Source organism: Eupeodes corollae, chromosome 3 (genome assembly GCF_945859685.1).
Source record: "Eupeodes corollae chromosome 3, idEupCoro1.1, whole genome shotgun sequence".
Classification (NCBI taxonomy): Eukaryota; Metazoa; Arthropoda; class Insecta; order Diptera; family Syrphidae; genus Eupeodes; species Eupeodes corollae.
Genome location: NC_079149.1, coordinates 88,809,568 through 88,825,744, shown reverse-complemented (window position 1 = coordinate 88,825,744; position 16,177 = coordinate 88,809,568). Strand labels below are relative to the sequence as shown.

General features: G+C 33.4%; 1 protein-coding gene across 5 annotated transcripts; it reads left to right on the top strand.

Annotated features, from left to right (window-relative positions):
• The first annotated feature begins 4,824 nt into the window (after window positions 1–4,824).
• Window positions 4,825–15,844, top strand: LOC129949825 (pyroglutamyl-peptidase 1). Of its 5 annotated transcripts, none has more exons than XM_056061483.1 (3): window positions 4,825–4,948; window positions 9,513–9,738; window positions 15,035–15,844. In XM_056061483.1, exons 1-3 carry the CDS (start codon window positions 4,911–4,913, stop codon window positions 15,524–15,526), a joined length of 756 nt encoding a protein of 251 aa, XP_055917458.1. In that variant the 5' UTR covers window positions 4,825–4,910; the 3' UTR covers window positions 15,527–15,844. The 5 variants fall into 5 exon arrangements, with proteins under 5 accessions (XP_055917458.1, XP_055917459.1, XP_055917460.1 ...); XM_056061484.1 differs by lacking the exon at window positions 4,825–4,948 and adding an exon at window positions 9,125–9,287; XM_056061485.1 differs by lacking the exon at window positions 4,825–4,948 and adding an exon at window positions 9,125–9,324.
• The last annotated feature ends 333 nt before the right edge of the window (window positions 15,845–16,177 follow it).

The window sequence follows — 16,177 nt, the reverse complement described above, 5'->3', positions numbered from 1 at the left end:
TGTAGGAAATCCAATTTGTGTCGTTTTTAGATTGGAATTCCGCACCGAGGTGGAAAATTGGATTTGGACAGTTTGTATGTTTCTAACCACTTTTAATGAAACTAGACGTGCCTAGTAAAAGGGCTTTTGACTTGAAAAAAGAAGGCTTCTCTAAAATACAGAAGAAATGATATATTCAAAAGTTTTTCGGACATTTTGAACATCTTAAACATGTAACAAATGCTTATATTTTCCATGAGAAGAATACCAATTACTTCACGAAACTTTTTTCACCACACCGCTGTAGTTCAGGTTTTTAAAACTAACATACGAAAATAAAAGATTAAAACAAGGTCCTTTACTGTAACCACCTTCTGTGAAAAATAACTTAATATAAAAGTGAGGCTCTTTTCCACAGAACATTCAAGTTGTATCCTACCTTAAGCGAGAAGCATAAAGAAAAAGTGAAGTTATTTCTCACTAAAGGTTCATGTAGTTATTTCATAAGAGAACCTCAAAACTTTCCATTGGAATTTGAATTTTGTATTGTATTGTAATATAGATCTGTTTTTTGAATTACAATTTTCAACACAAGTTTTGAAAAATTTTCATAGGAAATGTTGTACAAAAAAGGGTCCATGGCATCAAGGCAATAAAAATGATACATTTTGAAATATTAGTCGTCGATTTTAAGGCCACATATGATAGCATCTTTTGGGACGAGCTGTATAGAGCTATGTCTAGTTGTGGTATGGAGAATATGGAGAATTTACGCTGCTCCATAAAGGTTGGAAATAACTTAATAGAACCTTTCGTTGTCAAAAATTCGTTATACAAGGTGATGTGCTGGCAAGCGATTTCTTTAACTACCTTTCAGAAGTCTTATCAATTACTGGCACATGATGATGACATTGACATAATGAGAAGAACTCAGCGTGATGTCAATGGGGCTTTTGTGTGGCAGAGGTGGCAAAAATTGGTTCAACAGTGAATATGGGAAAAACAAAGTACATGCTGTCATCTAGAAAGGACAATATCAACGTCTCGGTCAAAACATCACCATCGACATAAAGTGGTAGTTAAGAACTTTGTCTACCTAGGCTCAGATATGACGGCAGAAAACAACACCAGCGAAATAAAACGAAGAATTATTCTTACTAACCGCTGTTTTGTTTCTTTGGGCTAAGAAAGCAATCGAGTAGTAAACCCTCTCTCGAGTGACCAAAGTTTCGCTATATAAGACCTTCATAATCCCCGTTCTGATAGACTACGACAGAAGCGAATGAAAGCAAATAAGGTCATTTCGAGAAGTTCTTCGCGTGATCTACGATCGTAGACTTTGCCAGAAGAATAAAAGTAAACGATTGAGATGCTATGAAACAAGAGAAGTTTCATACCGACGCGACGTTGGAAACGATTTAGTTGCCTAGAAATGCTTCGGCAATTCAAAACATCTCGGAACCTTGTAACTAAATTAATATAATCAGCTTATAAATAAATAAATAAATTGGGTGGCGCAACAGTCCGTTGTGAACCAGGGCCTAGTGACTTACAACTCTCAACCATTCCTGTGTGCGAGTACTGTTGTCAGGAATAAAAGGGACCTACAATTTTAGGCCGAATCCGAACGGCTAATTTGAGAAAGCACTTTTTCATGACAAGAATTACTCTTGAAGGATTTGTCAATTCCTGGCAAGAGGCAGTACCCGCGAAAACTATTAACTTCCCATAGGAAGTTATTGTAATGGGTCCGATTTGTCAAATTGAAAATTTTGACATTTCTCGACGTTTCAAGGTCCCTACAGTCGAAATAAAAGATTTTTAGAAAGATGTCTGTGCGTGCGTGTGTACGTACGTCCGTACGTCCGTACGTTCGCGACGTTTTTTTCGTTGTCCATAGCTCAAGAACCAGAAGAGATATCGACTCCAAATAAATTTTGTTATACAGATAATAAGGCAGAAAGATTCAAAAAGGGCTCTCAAGAAAATTGGTTGGGTGGTTTTTTTACCATAGCAATTTGAAAAAAAGGTGAAAATTTTGGTTAACCCTAAATATCTTACGAACCAAAAACGCTAGAGACTTGAATTAAATTTTATATAATAAATTGTAACGTGATACCAAACAAATATATTTTTTTTAAAAAAATCAATATAACGGTTTTTTCTATATCTCAATAAAACTGAAAAAAAAAATTTGTCACCTCCAAAATTTTACGACTGAAATATGATTTCATCTCCAAAACAATTTTGTGCAACGAATAATAATGTTTTTGATATCTGATAAAATTTTGAGAAAAATTTAATTGACAGTTTTTTTTATAAAAAATAAAAATCTTAAAAAAAAATTACTCAGAGTTGGTAAAAATTGAATATCGATTCAAATATCTTTTCAAAAACTTAAAATTTAGGATTCAAACTTATTTTATCTTATAAGGAATATTAGTTTTAACATTTTGAAAAATTTTGAGAAAAATCGAATTGACAGTTTTTTTACAAAAAAAATAAAAACCGAGAAAAAAATTAATAAAAGTTGGTAAAATTTGATTTTCGACTCAAATATCTTTTCAAAACTTTGAGATAATAGCTTCTAATTAATTTTTACTTATAAAAAATATTGTTTTCAACATTAGGACAAATTTTAAGAAATATCGAATTTACAGTTTTTTTACGAAAAATAAAAACATAAAAAAAATGTATAAAAGTTGCTAAAAATTGATTTTCGACTCAAATATCTTTTCAAAACTTTATTGGCTTTAATTTACTTTTATCTTTCAAAAAATATTGTTGTCAACATTCAGTAAAATTTTGAATAAAATCGAATTGACAGTTTTTTTACAAAAAATTAAAAACCGAAAAAAAATTACAAAAGTTGGTAAAAATTGATTTTCGACTCAAATATCTTTTCAAAAATTGTAGATATTGGCTTCAAACTTATTTATTTTACAGAAAATATTGTTTTCAATATTCAATGATTTTTATATAAAAATCCAACAGTCCGTTTTTTCATCAAAAATAAAATCTACAAAAAATAGTACACAAATTTCTTAAAATTGATACGAACACATATAGACAAACGTTTAAGGAAGACAAATCGACAGACGGGATGGGAAGTTATCAGTGTGGGTCGCATCCCAGCCTCTTTTTTTTTATAAAAATCCAATAGTAAGCTTTTTTCGTCGCATCCCAGCATCTTTTTTCATTTTGTTTTTTTTTTATGATCAGAAATAACAATATTCTCCACCCAATACAAAATTTTAAAAAATCAACTTTATTTCTATGCTCGTATTTCACAACATTACGTTAAAAGGCTTTTATTGTATGTATACGTGTCGTGCACCAATAATTTGTTAATTATTGTGCTACAAATTCAAATACCTACTTTTTTGTGTTTTTGTATCGGATTCGGATAGAAAATTTAGTTTTATTTTAAATAGTTAATTGTTTTAAAAGATGATAGACCGCAAATGACCTCTACGCTCACTCACACGTATGCGGCACCTGATTAAAAAATTGTTCATTGCTGCCTATAGGGTTGAAATTGGGATAGCTTTAATTATTGTCACTATGGACTCCCTCAACTAAGTCAAATTCCTGTGTTTCGTTTTGTACACCTCCTGCTTGACATAACCACATACAAAAAAAATGCCAGGTGCAGTCAGTTTATGTGACCTTGGGGGCCAGCGAAAAGTGGTGTTCCTGGAAATAAATTTGTTTGGGAATTTTCGTTGGAGCTCCACCATAAATGGTTTGGCTATACATGTGCGCCGTTGCTTCATCTTGCTTGAACCAAATGCTGATCAATGGGCTTCGTCTTTGGTGCAGTTCTAGGTAAAAAAAACTCATTCAACATCTTTAAATAACTCTTCCCATAATCCCATTGACAGTTACTGTTACACTGTTTACACTATAGTCCGATAATACACCTGTATGAAATTGCGGATCACACTCGTTCTGGGTGCAGTTCCGTCTCATGGAGCATTTCTGGATTTGATTTACTTCAAATACATATTAATCAATGTGTTTTCTTCTTCAGCCATTACAGTCATTTTTTAGCAAAATTCCTCCAGCTTGAAAATGACTAGGTAAACCCTAGTCTAGTAATTTGAATTTTGAACTATTACAAGTTTTAAGTCATCTTGAAGTATCCGCTGTAATAACCTTTTTCTAACTCCAATTTACAGCAATTTGAACAAAAACGACATACTGCAAAACATATTACCGTTATCCAAATTATTTTTTCAGTATCCTAAGCATTCGCTTTGATAAATCTTAAGTAGTAAATAGCAAAATTAAAAAAAAAAATGAGCCCATTTTTGCCCAAACAAAATTATTACGTTTCATTTTTGTGGCACGATTCGTGCTTGACCCTGCATGTTTGATACACTTATAAAAATAGCATTAAGTAAGTATGCGTGAAAGCTATTTTGACATTTGTACTGCTATACCTTAGTTTTTCAATTGCAACTGTTGTGTGATGTTTAGAGAGATATTGAGTTGGGAATTTTCTTTGCGAATTAAGATGATTTTTAAAAATTAAAAGTACAGTGGCTGGCCGGGTCGAAGGGATTTTAACTCCCTGTTTCTGAGGCACACTCGCTTTCCTGACACCACTTATGGTATGTCCAGTCACGCCAGGCAGTCGCCAATTCAAAAAGCTTTTTATATAAAATCTTGTTAAAAATTTTGCAAACAAAAATCCACATCTCCTAACACTTACCAATGCGTAATGATGTATGTGTTCTTCGGTGTCGTCGATCGAATGCTTGATTAAAAGCTTCCTCTCTTTAAAAATGTGAATTTTTTAGCTTTAGTCATAAATCGATCGAATAAAAGTATCCGCGTGTTAAAATTCGTGCGCCTTTAAAGGAAAAACCGATCTGACGATTTACAAAGAAAAAAGATTGAAAAATTAAGTTTTTTTGAGAAATCAAATGGCATTTAAATTTTTGAAGACAAAATTATTTTTGAGGTATATTGTAAAATCTTAAATTATAGATTCCATTTTTAAATAGACTCTTTGGATACAAGATCAAGTTTTTGGGACCCAGTTGTAGATTTTTTGTTTGCAATTCGAGCATTTTCGAAAATTATGTTTTTGATTCCCTATAAACGTCTTTTTTGAACGGAAAGTACCTTTGGGTGTTCAGCTTTGCAGGTTCGATTCTCCAGATCTACGAGTCATGAAGTAAAATATTAGGACTACTAGGGTTGTCAAAATGGAATTTTTGATAGAAGTTAAAAAAAATCATACCCATGTTTTATTGATGGAAAAGAAAGTGTGGGCCTTTAACTAAAGACCTGCAGTTTTGTACGGGCTACGCAATTGTGTCAAGTCAAAGTTCAGGTTAAGAGGTGGTCTCGTCGTCGTGTAGTGCTTTTTTGTTAATTTGTATCTTGTCTTTAAAACAAAATAGCACAAAAAAAACCATTTAACTTAAATAGTGTTTAATGGATATATTTAAAACAAAATTAACAAATTACAACTGAATAAAACTAACCAAAAAATGTATAATGAAAAAACAGTTAATGACAACAGCAATACAAAAGTAAGCAACATTATGTCAGAGCATAAGTGAAATTTCCTCAATTCTCTTATCATTTTTTGTATTGTTGGGCTAAGCTTTTTGAAAGCTCGCTCAATGCTGTGTATGTGGTGGTTCATTCAATTACATATGGATTGTAGATCACTGTTTCGATTGTTAGGGTCCGGACCAATTTAACGTCACTACTAAAGGCATAACATTAGTTGTGGTGTCCTATTGTAAAGACCTTTTAAATAATATTATACAGTGATTTACTTAGAAATTCGTATTTTTTAGTTTTTTTTTTGAATTCTTATATATTGAATGAATAAATGGTAATTCAAGAGTAGGCTATAGTCATATTCGTAGGCTGACACACTGTCTCTAACAGGCCAGCTGTTTTGGCACTGAGTGAAACCAAAGTAGGTGAGGTTTCCGATCCTGCAGATTTTTGTAATCAGGGGTGTTGCTTGGTGCCATTGTCATTGTACCAACTCCTTCTTTAGTTTCATGTGGTCAAAACATTCCGTAAATAAACAGATCATTCACAATTGTGTCCTTTATCGGAGCCCAAACCTGGAATTTGATATTCTGTCGATTTTAATGTTCACAATTCTTCGTGGCTTCTCCATTCGGGCCAAACAATATCCGAAAGAATGTGTTCTAAAGCTTTTGCTGAGTTCAACCATCTTAGGGGCCGGTTATAGCTATCAATAAAATCCTACAGTAAAATTTAAAACAGGAGGAATCTGAAATGTTTTACTGATGAGCGTTTATAGCAATCAGTAAATTTACATACTTAAATTGAATGTCACTTTGAGGCTTCGCGCCTCAGACAATTGTTTTACTGTTGCTTTCATCAGTAAAGTTTGTAATGATGTGATCGGAACAGTAATAAATTGGAACATCAACATTGGCTTGTTTCCCACTTCTGATCCTGATAAATTCATTATCAGTGTATTGATGCCTCTAGGGCTCTAGGCACATCGGACCATAGTGTCATATGTGCTTATTTCTCGTACTATCAAAGGGAACCGTTTGGAAGTACGAGAGCCAAATGGGGCGGTCTCAATAATTTTGTCAACATTTTTAACTGATTACCATGCTCCCTCGGTAGTGATGTAAACTTCAGTGCAGATTATAATTAATAGTATGACTTATCTGAGGCTGAAATGGGGTTACAATTATTTACCCAAGGCTGAATCATTGTTTGACTCGGCTGCAAAGTGGTTATGAAGGAAAAACAGGTGAGCTTCCTGTGATTTACATTCAACCCTAGTGAAGAAAACTAGAAGACGTTTAAAAAAAATATGAAAGGCATGGAACGCTCATATTAAAAGAACCAAATTTGCAAATTGTCAATTCCTCGCAGGAGGCAGTATCCCTGAAAAAAAAAAAACTTTAAATGGCACAGCCAGGGATTGAACCCAAGCCCTCTGGCATGACAGTCAAACGCACTTTTTTTTTTTAAATTCATTTTTAGCTAGACAAAAATTCATAAAACTAGCCTAATTATCCATAACTTACAACTAACTTAATGGTCCCATACGGACACTATAAGTTAAACTATAACAATTAAAACTAATGCCTTTCGGCCCTAAGATTTATTTTACTTCATTTAAATTTTATTTATTTTTGTATTTATTAGAAAATTAAAAAAAAAAAAAACTAATATCAATATTCTTTTTTATTTTTACTTACAAACTACTTAAAATTAGTTCCTAACATAAAACTTAAAATTAACTTAAACTACCTATTCTACCTTTAAACTACTTAAAACTAGAACAACCACATCAGCAAATCTAACTATCTAACATTTTTGTTTTTCATATTTTGTTGTCTTTTTTTATGTATATTTTTTTTCGTGCCACCATGCCTTTTCTACTTAAAACTTAACCCTAATACTATTAAACAAGTATGTAAGCCGGCCAAGGCTTAAAATCTCATCCCGACTACCCACTATCAAGTGCCGATTGAAGCCACCAAAACTGGTTCTCCTGCTTCACCCTATCAGTTCGGTACCGTTCGGACACAGCCCTACTGAACCGAAGGAGCTCTGCTCCGCCTTGTGCCATGACGTCCGGATTGTACGGGAGTCGCCTATCCACGATTCTTCGTCTGACGCGGTAGATTAACGGAACTGCCAATCTATCTTGTATCAGATCGCATATGTCTAAAAAGAGGAATGCCTCTAGTGGAATGAAGCCGCTCAGTCAAACGCACTAACCATCATGCTACCGGTACTAAGACCAAAAACAGAGTTCTTTTAAATGTCCCGAAGGCAGTAAGAATGTTTGGCAATTCGTAATAAGCAAGAGGAGTTCTTCCTCAGTTCTTATGCATATTCTAAGGTCATGGAAACGCTGATTAATACCAGAGCTTTTAAAATGATTGCTGACATTAACATCATCAACTTAATAACGTCACTCGAACACCGTTGTAAAGTTTCTTGTCTCACCCTTTTTTATTGTTATTTTGACGGACTATGATCTAGAGAATTATCCAGTTGCATTCCTCCACTTAATCAATTTAGACGTAATAGAATGCCTATCAGTTTACCTTTGAGCCCAACTTCGGTCTACTTTGTAGTGCAGAGATTCATTTTTTAGTCGTACTACGCGAATGTGGAATGTCGACCACACTATATTTTCATGTCATTGCAATCTTTAGGAATTCGAAATCAATGTTTTTGACACCTCCTATCCAACCTTTCCCCATTTTTGTAATGCTCACACCACTGTTGGTTTGGCAAATTAAAGTTATACAAAACCTTTCTAGTGTGTACTAATTATAAAAAAAGAACTTCGACAATCCCGACATTCTCAGTAAACTCCTTGGAAATGTGTTACCGGGCGCAACAACCTCGGCTCTTGCTCATCAATGACGAACTTAACGAACTCCCCAGTGACAGTAGTAATTATAAGCTTTTGGGTGGGTGCAAATATAATTATATGCAAAGTTTCTTTTAAAATGAAAGAAACTTTTGGGTTTAAGGACAAAGTTTTATTATTTTTCAATTATCTCAAAAACTATAAGACGTGAAAAGAAGTAGTTTCCAGTGTTTAATTCACAAAAAAATATAATTTTAGAAATTGACTACATCAATTACTATTTTATCGATATCCATAATCATGAGGAAAATAATACTCAAAGTGATTTTTTAAAACTTTTTCTTCAATCAATTATTTAAAAAACTATTGATTGTAACAACGTTATTTAAAATTTGTTACAATTTTTTTTTGAAAAAGGTATAATTTATAACTTTAAATTTTGACGTTCCTCGTTAAATATTGTTTTTAGCTTTTAAGTCAATTTTTATAAAAGTCCCCTCCTTTAGTAAAAAAAATGCTTGATTTGAGCCTCTCTACCAAAAAAAACATTATTTTTTTTTTGGCCAATGTTATCGTAATTTTGCGTATTAATTTAAGCTTAACTACAAAAGCAATCCGTTTGAAAAAATTCGTTTAGCTTAAGAAAAGTTGTGCCGTCTTTTTGTTTATTTATTTTACTACAGAACAGTAAAGCAACTCTGTGAGCACTGGAAATGAATAACATAAATGAACTTCCACTTTTACTCTGACATTGCACTCAATTCTAATTCGAATTTAAAATAGTAAACACAATTCATCTGTCACTCGTTTGAGATTCTTCTTCGTATTATTGTAACATTTTATATTTTTATTAACAAATTGACTGCGGAAGAGTGTAGTTTTCACACTATAGTTTACTTTTATCTTCACTAATAGAAAATTAAAAAATACTTTAATTTATCTTCATCCAGATAAGGTACGGGCGAGATTATTTTATACTTAGATCAGATCAGGTACTAACTGCACATTCTTATCTCGTGCAAAGGTACCAATTCCAAAAGCATTCTAATATTTTAAGCACGAATATGAAAATTAGATGAAAGTGTTTAAGAAGTTTATTTATGTACTATGTTTATGAAATTAGGAGGAAAATACACAAATTAAATATACTCATTTGTACATTAATTACATTTCATTTTAGTATTTCACAAACGTTCAGCATAATGAATCCAACAATTGTCGTCACAGGTTTCGGACCGTTCATTGGTCATGAAGAAGTCAATGCCAGCTGGGAAGCTGTCCGCCTTTTGCCAGACTCTCTAAAATCCGATCAAAAAATTAACTACACAATTGAAAAGAAATGTATTTCAGTCGATTATGATGATGTCAACAGCGCTGTAGATGGAATTTGGGCGAAAAAGCCAGCGGTATGTACCTACAGTGTTGTGGAAAATATAAGCAAACATTAGCCCAATAACACAAATTTAAAAATAATAAGAAACATACAGTGTTGGAAAAAATAATAGAAACAAGTGCTTGTGTTCATTATTTCTAATACGCAATATTTGTTTGCTATGTCTTTTAATGGTAAAATAGTTAGTCTCTTAATGGCAAAATTTTTTTGTAAAAAAAGCTGGAAAACGATGGTTGAAATTGCAAAAACCTTAAACTATTTGAAAAAAAAAGTATTTACAGCTCTACTTATTTACTGTTGTAGTTCGATAATATTTTACATTTGCATATATTTTTACTTAAGATATATTGACAATTAAAATCCTTACAGCCTCCATACAGGTACTTATTACAATTATAAAAATGATTTAACTGGGAAACAATAATTTTTAAGGGAAAACCTACAAGAAAAAACACTTATATAATATTTAAAACTCTAAATTCAATCCCAAAAGAAGAAACAAGATGAAGAAAATGATTAAACTGTTTCTTGTTTTGATACAGTATTGGCAAGAATATGTAAGGAGAAACCATTTCTTTCTTTAACATAACTGAAAAATGATTTAAATGGACCAGTGACAGTTAGAACAATAAAAAATTAATCAATAGAAGCAAGCCTTCCTGGTAGATATCCACGAAAAGTGGCGTTTTTGAGCAAGTAAAACATTATACAAAGACGTGCCTTCACAAACTTGCATCATTCTTATTGGAATAACGTCTTATGGTCGGATCGAATCGAATATCAATTTGTTTAGTTCCTATTCAAAAATGTATGTGAGAAATCCAAAGAACAACGATATATTTTGGATGAAGAGGAGGTGCCAATCAAATAGGAATTCATGCTGGGTAATGAACCGAAGCACTCCTCAAGATTGGTTACTACTTACTTCAAAGGGAATGGTACTCCGAACCCCTAGAGACACGTGCCAAGTTGTTCAACTCAATAGGGCGAACAGTGGAAGCAGTTATTAAAAATTAGGGTGCCACTACAAAATACTAAAAGAATATGAAATACTTTTACCATTACATTAAGTTACTTTCTCGCTACAAAAAGAGTAACATTCTAATTTTGTTTCTACTATTTTGCCCATGGTGAAACAACATAATAATCACAATTCTACTTTTTATCATTATTATATTAAAGACAAAAATTGTTGCATTTAAGCAATAAATTATTAAAAATCTATCTGGATAGATTTTATGTTCCAACTATTTACAAATACCTTTTTATGCGTTAAATGGAATCAAGATATATCCTGTTTCTATTATTTTTTCCAATACTGTGTATGTGTGTATGTATATTTTTTCCAAAGTCTTATTTAACTGTAACGACAGTTCACGGCTTAGTTTCTTACAAAAAATTAATTTTCAAGTGCGAGAAAACCGAACCGAACATAAAGTTTCCTAATTTCGAATGAAAGATTTCAGGCATGGACTAAACTTTCAAAAAAATGGTAAACTAAATTTTTGAATTCTTGTTTGAACTGAAAAAAACAAAGGTATTCGGTTTTTGTTTTTAAACACAGTGCGAGATTTAGGAAAATTGAGAAGGATTTAAGAGGAGATACCGATGCACATTGGTCTTAAAGTTTTGAATATCAAAATGATAAGGAAAAAAAACAGAGCTGGAAAAGCATTCCACATTCTCGATGTGCGATTAAAAAAAGAATCTCTGTACTTGAGAGTACGTTCGAAATTGAGCTCAAGGTTAAACTGATATGCATTCCTAGAAGTACGAGTACTACGTCTGAATTTTTTGAGGGGGGGGGGGGTATGCAACTGGCTAATTCGACCGAACACTGTTTATTCGGTAGAACAACGAAAGGCATGAAACATTGCGGCGGTGTTCAAGTGACGTAATTGTTTCGGTTATAGTTCTATCTCCTATTATTTTCAAAACTCTTTTTTGGATCCTGTCCAAAATACTTAATTTTGTCTTAGGGGCACCTGCCCATATATGCTAGTTATATTTAAGTTTTGGACGAATGCAGGTTTTGTAAATTACAGCCAGATCAGAAGGGGTGAAAAATTCTTTGCACCGTCGGAGAAATCCTAAGCACCTATCAGTATTTTTGGCAATATCGAATATGTGATTATTACATAAGAGGTGAACTGTGATATTCATACCGAGTACTGAAAGTTGATTAGTTTCCCGGATGCAAGTGCCGCTCATGAATAGTGGCATCGAGGGTGGGTTACGCTTTAACGACAGGAGACAGCATTGAGTTTTCGAAGCATTAAATTCTACACGGTTTTTGATTCCCCATTGTACAAAGCTGTCGAGATCAGAATTTAATGAGCTTATCATATGATGCCGTTGAAGTTCCACTTTCGAAGAAGAAGGATGAGAATCTAAAAAGAATATGAAAAGCAGAAAATGTTTTTTTTTTACGAAGTTTTCCAGCGTTTTACATTTACAAATTTAAAAAAAAATTGGAAGTTATTTTTGGAGAAAGTAAGATTATTGCACTTGATATTTCAAAGGCATTTCATAGACTTTGGCATCAAGCTCTCTTATCGAAAATGCGTGCATTTGGTATTGATGAATACCTTCTTCGTTGGGTTTACAAACCTTTCAGACCGTTCGATTCAAGTAGTATTGGACGGGTTCAAATCTGATATTCACAAAGTAAACGCTGGTGTGCCCCAGGGCGAATTTTTAAAAACTATGAAAATATTAAATTTGAGGTTTGCTCAATATGAAGTTTGGAGTGTCAATTAAAGCCTCTTAACTTCTGAGAATTTCCTGAAACTAAATAAGAATAATTTAAACCATAAGGGAAAAATGTGTGATATTTTGATTGTTAATTTAGAGCGAGCTAAGATTCTCTACCAAGTACATTCCTTCTAGTTTCTCTCAGGAGTGAGCATCTTCCGACAAAATGGAAAATATGTTCTCGTTCAGCCAAGTTGCAAATATCACATACCCTTGGAAAATCTTCGTGATGTGGAACGTAATTTATGTTGAGCAGTTCACCTCTTAGCCGAAACATGTTGGAGATTTGCTCCACAGTATTTATGTCCTGGAAGCAGTTTCTTTCATTGAAATTATAATTCAGCCTGCTATAGATCATCCGATGAAGTGAGCTGGATGCTTGTTCTGTGAACACATTTCTAAAATTTTCATCTAGACGCCTAATTACCCGGTTCAGTGACGATTTCCATGTACTCTGTTCACTGAGATTTAAAGTTAAACCTGTATCTTCTGCTAGCCCACTCCACTCTTTAGCCTATCCTGTTTTGCTTTGTATCGTTTGTAAAGCTGCTTTTCTTGGTAAGCGATTGTTGGGCATATTCAGTACTTTGAGAATGTAATCGACTTGCAGCTTCAACGTTTTTATGAAGAATGGTTATAATCCAGTTTCTAACATTATCATGTAGTTTGGGGTGCAAAAAAAGGCGGAATATTCGTTTCAAATGGAATCTCAGGAGTTTTTCCACAGTCTCAAATTTCTTTGCTACCCACACAGGATTGATTTGTATACTGCTTCGAAAATTTATATTAACTGGTTTGCGCAATGAGTTTGTTGTTGAAACATTCTTTCCATGCCACGTTAATCGCGGTTATAGCCTTAAGAAGTTTTTCGTTGAAGTGTTTTCCCATACTTAAGTTTTGGGAAATATATACTCCTCTGTATTTGTATTCTTTCACTCTTTCTATGTTCTCATTGTTAAAGTACCACTGTTCACTTTAGCTTAACTTTACTCCACCTTTCTTGATAACCATCACTTTCAACTTGTTCACGTTCACTACCAAGCTATATCGTCTACAGTATTCCGAAAGTCGATTTATCATAAGCTGTAAGGATTGCTGTGAGTTTGCCAGCAAGACTATATCATCTGCGAAGCGTAAGGCTTTTATGACCTCTCCAGCATATCTAACACCTTCTGGTAATGCGTCAGTGATGCCATTTATAAATAGTGCGAACAAGCTAGGACTGAGAGCACTGCCCTGTCTTACTCCCGACTGCGTCTGAAACCATTCAGATACCTGCTTTCCATTCTATACCGCTGCTCTCGTGTCTGCGTACAAGTTCTGAATAACTCTTCCAAACTTAAACGACATCCCAGATCCAAACAACATGAACATCAATGCGCTTCGATCGACTGAGTCAAAAAAGACTCAGCAGGGCAGAGTCCATCCACGTGTTTAGCCACTTTAGTAGAATCGCAGTAAAGATTTTATAGGAAGCGTTCAAAAACGAGATTCCTCTATAGTTTGATGGATCTTCGATGTTGCCTTTTTTGTGTATAGGAAAAAAGAAGCATCTTTAAACTGCTGAGGGATGTTTCCAGTTTCAAAAATTTGTTTTTATATGTGTGCCAGGTTCTTAATCACTTCGTCAGTGCCATATCTGTAGAATTCCGCTGGTATCCTGTCTGCACCTGTCGATTTCCCTGGGAAATTGCACTGTCTAAAATCCCGTCATGAATATAGAGTTTGGCATAGTAGATCATGACTGGGTCCAACATTGCTAGTAGTAGTTCAGCAGTTGATTGAAATGATTTCGTAGAGTAGAAATATACAATCCACGACTGATAATATACTTCGATCCATTTTGTTTTTCGGGCAAAGTTCCTTACTCGGGCTAACTTTTTAGCCTAAGCTTCATAATAGTTTGCTCTTTTTTCTCTTCAATATATTGGTTTTTTTGCATAGCATTCGTTACTACGTCTAAACTCATTAAGCCAAGCAAATGATAATTTTCTCGCTCGCACACAAATTGAATCAAAGCAAGGTTTTTTAAATTTCTTTTTTTATTGACGATAAGCATTTGAATTCAGTTTTGTTCTGTAATTTGAGGCTGTTGAATTCCTCCATTGGAGTTTGGAAATAAGTTCTAAGGCCACAATTTCCTCTCGTACCATTTCGCATTATTTAAATGTTACCTGAATAATTTCTTTTTTGAACTTCAAAATCAGTTATAAGTGAGGTCCATTAATTCTTTATCAAAGTATGATTTTTGAAAGTATGGTCCCGAAAAAAACAATAATTCTGTCAACCAGTTCCTTCTTCTTTATTTTGAAAGAATCGAAAATAACTTAAATCCCGGAACGGAACAACAAACCCCTACTCGTTTTTCTAATAAATTCTTCATTAGTAAAAATATGTTCATCAATCTTCAATAAAAACGAACAAATTATCCACAGCACTGTAGACCTACTTTGTACCTTCGGCAGATATAGTAAACGGATTTTGTATTTTTCTTTTAAGTGATTTTAAAGTTGTTATTTTATTAATTTTAAAAAAATATATTATTTGTATTTCAGCTCGTAGTCCATTGTGGAGTTCATGGAGGAACCAAATGTATTCGTGTGGAGGAACTCGCTTACAATCACAAATTCAATCGGAAGGACTACTCGGGTAAAAAACTAGTGGGCGGCAGTGCGTGTCTGGCCAACAATGGAACAGCTTGCTGTGAAATACGCACCAAGCTCGATGTTAAGAAAATCGTCGAGAAAACAGCACCACTTTGTGGTTGTAACGAACCAATGGTTACTTCCGACGATGTTGGTAATTATCTATGTGGTTATATTTATTTGAAGTCTCTGGACAAGAATAGCTCCAGGAGTCTATTTGTCCATGTGCCTCCGATTGACAAGCCATTTAGTAGTGCGGATACAAGTGATATGATCTTAAAAATTATTGCTGAATGCATTCGTCAGATTGAGGAGCTTGAAGAGGAGTGCCAACAGGAAGATGAGTTCTGTGATGCTGAATGTGATCAATTTTGTGATATACAGACTTCTGATAGTGCGTGATGGAATTAATCAACGGTTTTAAGATTTTTCATTGATAAGCATAACAGCAATGATCTGCCTTTGTTTATATACCTTGGTATAAAGTACCAATTTTATAGAAAACTAAATGAAACAAAACCAAAAAATAAAGATTCTTCACCACTAACTATATTATAAACACATCAATGTAATAATTTTACGTTCGTAAAAACTCGTAACTTATTTCAGACCATTTATGTTTATAAATGTAATTTCCAATTTACTTTTATACTTCATTATTAAACTACATGCATTTTAAAATAAATAACCAACTATTTACAAAGATAAAATTATAATTAATTACTTGCAATTTTATTGATCATGTTAATTATTCCTTTGGGAAAAGGTAAATGTTGATTGTGTTAAAACCTTTTCTTTAATTGATATTATCCTGTTATCTACGAAGGGATGAAAGAGTAAACAGAAACTGCAAACTGGGAATAATTAAAAACAATTTAGACGTTACGAACTGCTACCGAATTAAATATTCGATCGAGAAAAAGGACTTTATTTACTTCTCTAATTTGTCAGTGTCGATAAACAAAACAGCTTTGAACAATTTCCATAATGTGGAAGATGTTGGATTTGATTCCATGCGAGGCGACGGAGAAGAAACGATAAGAAATGTCAAGA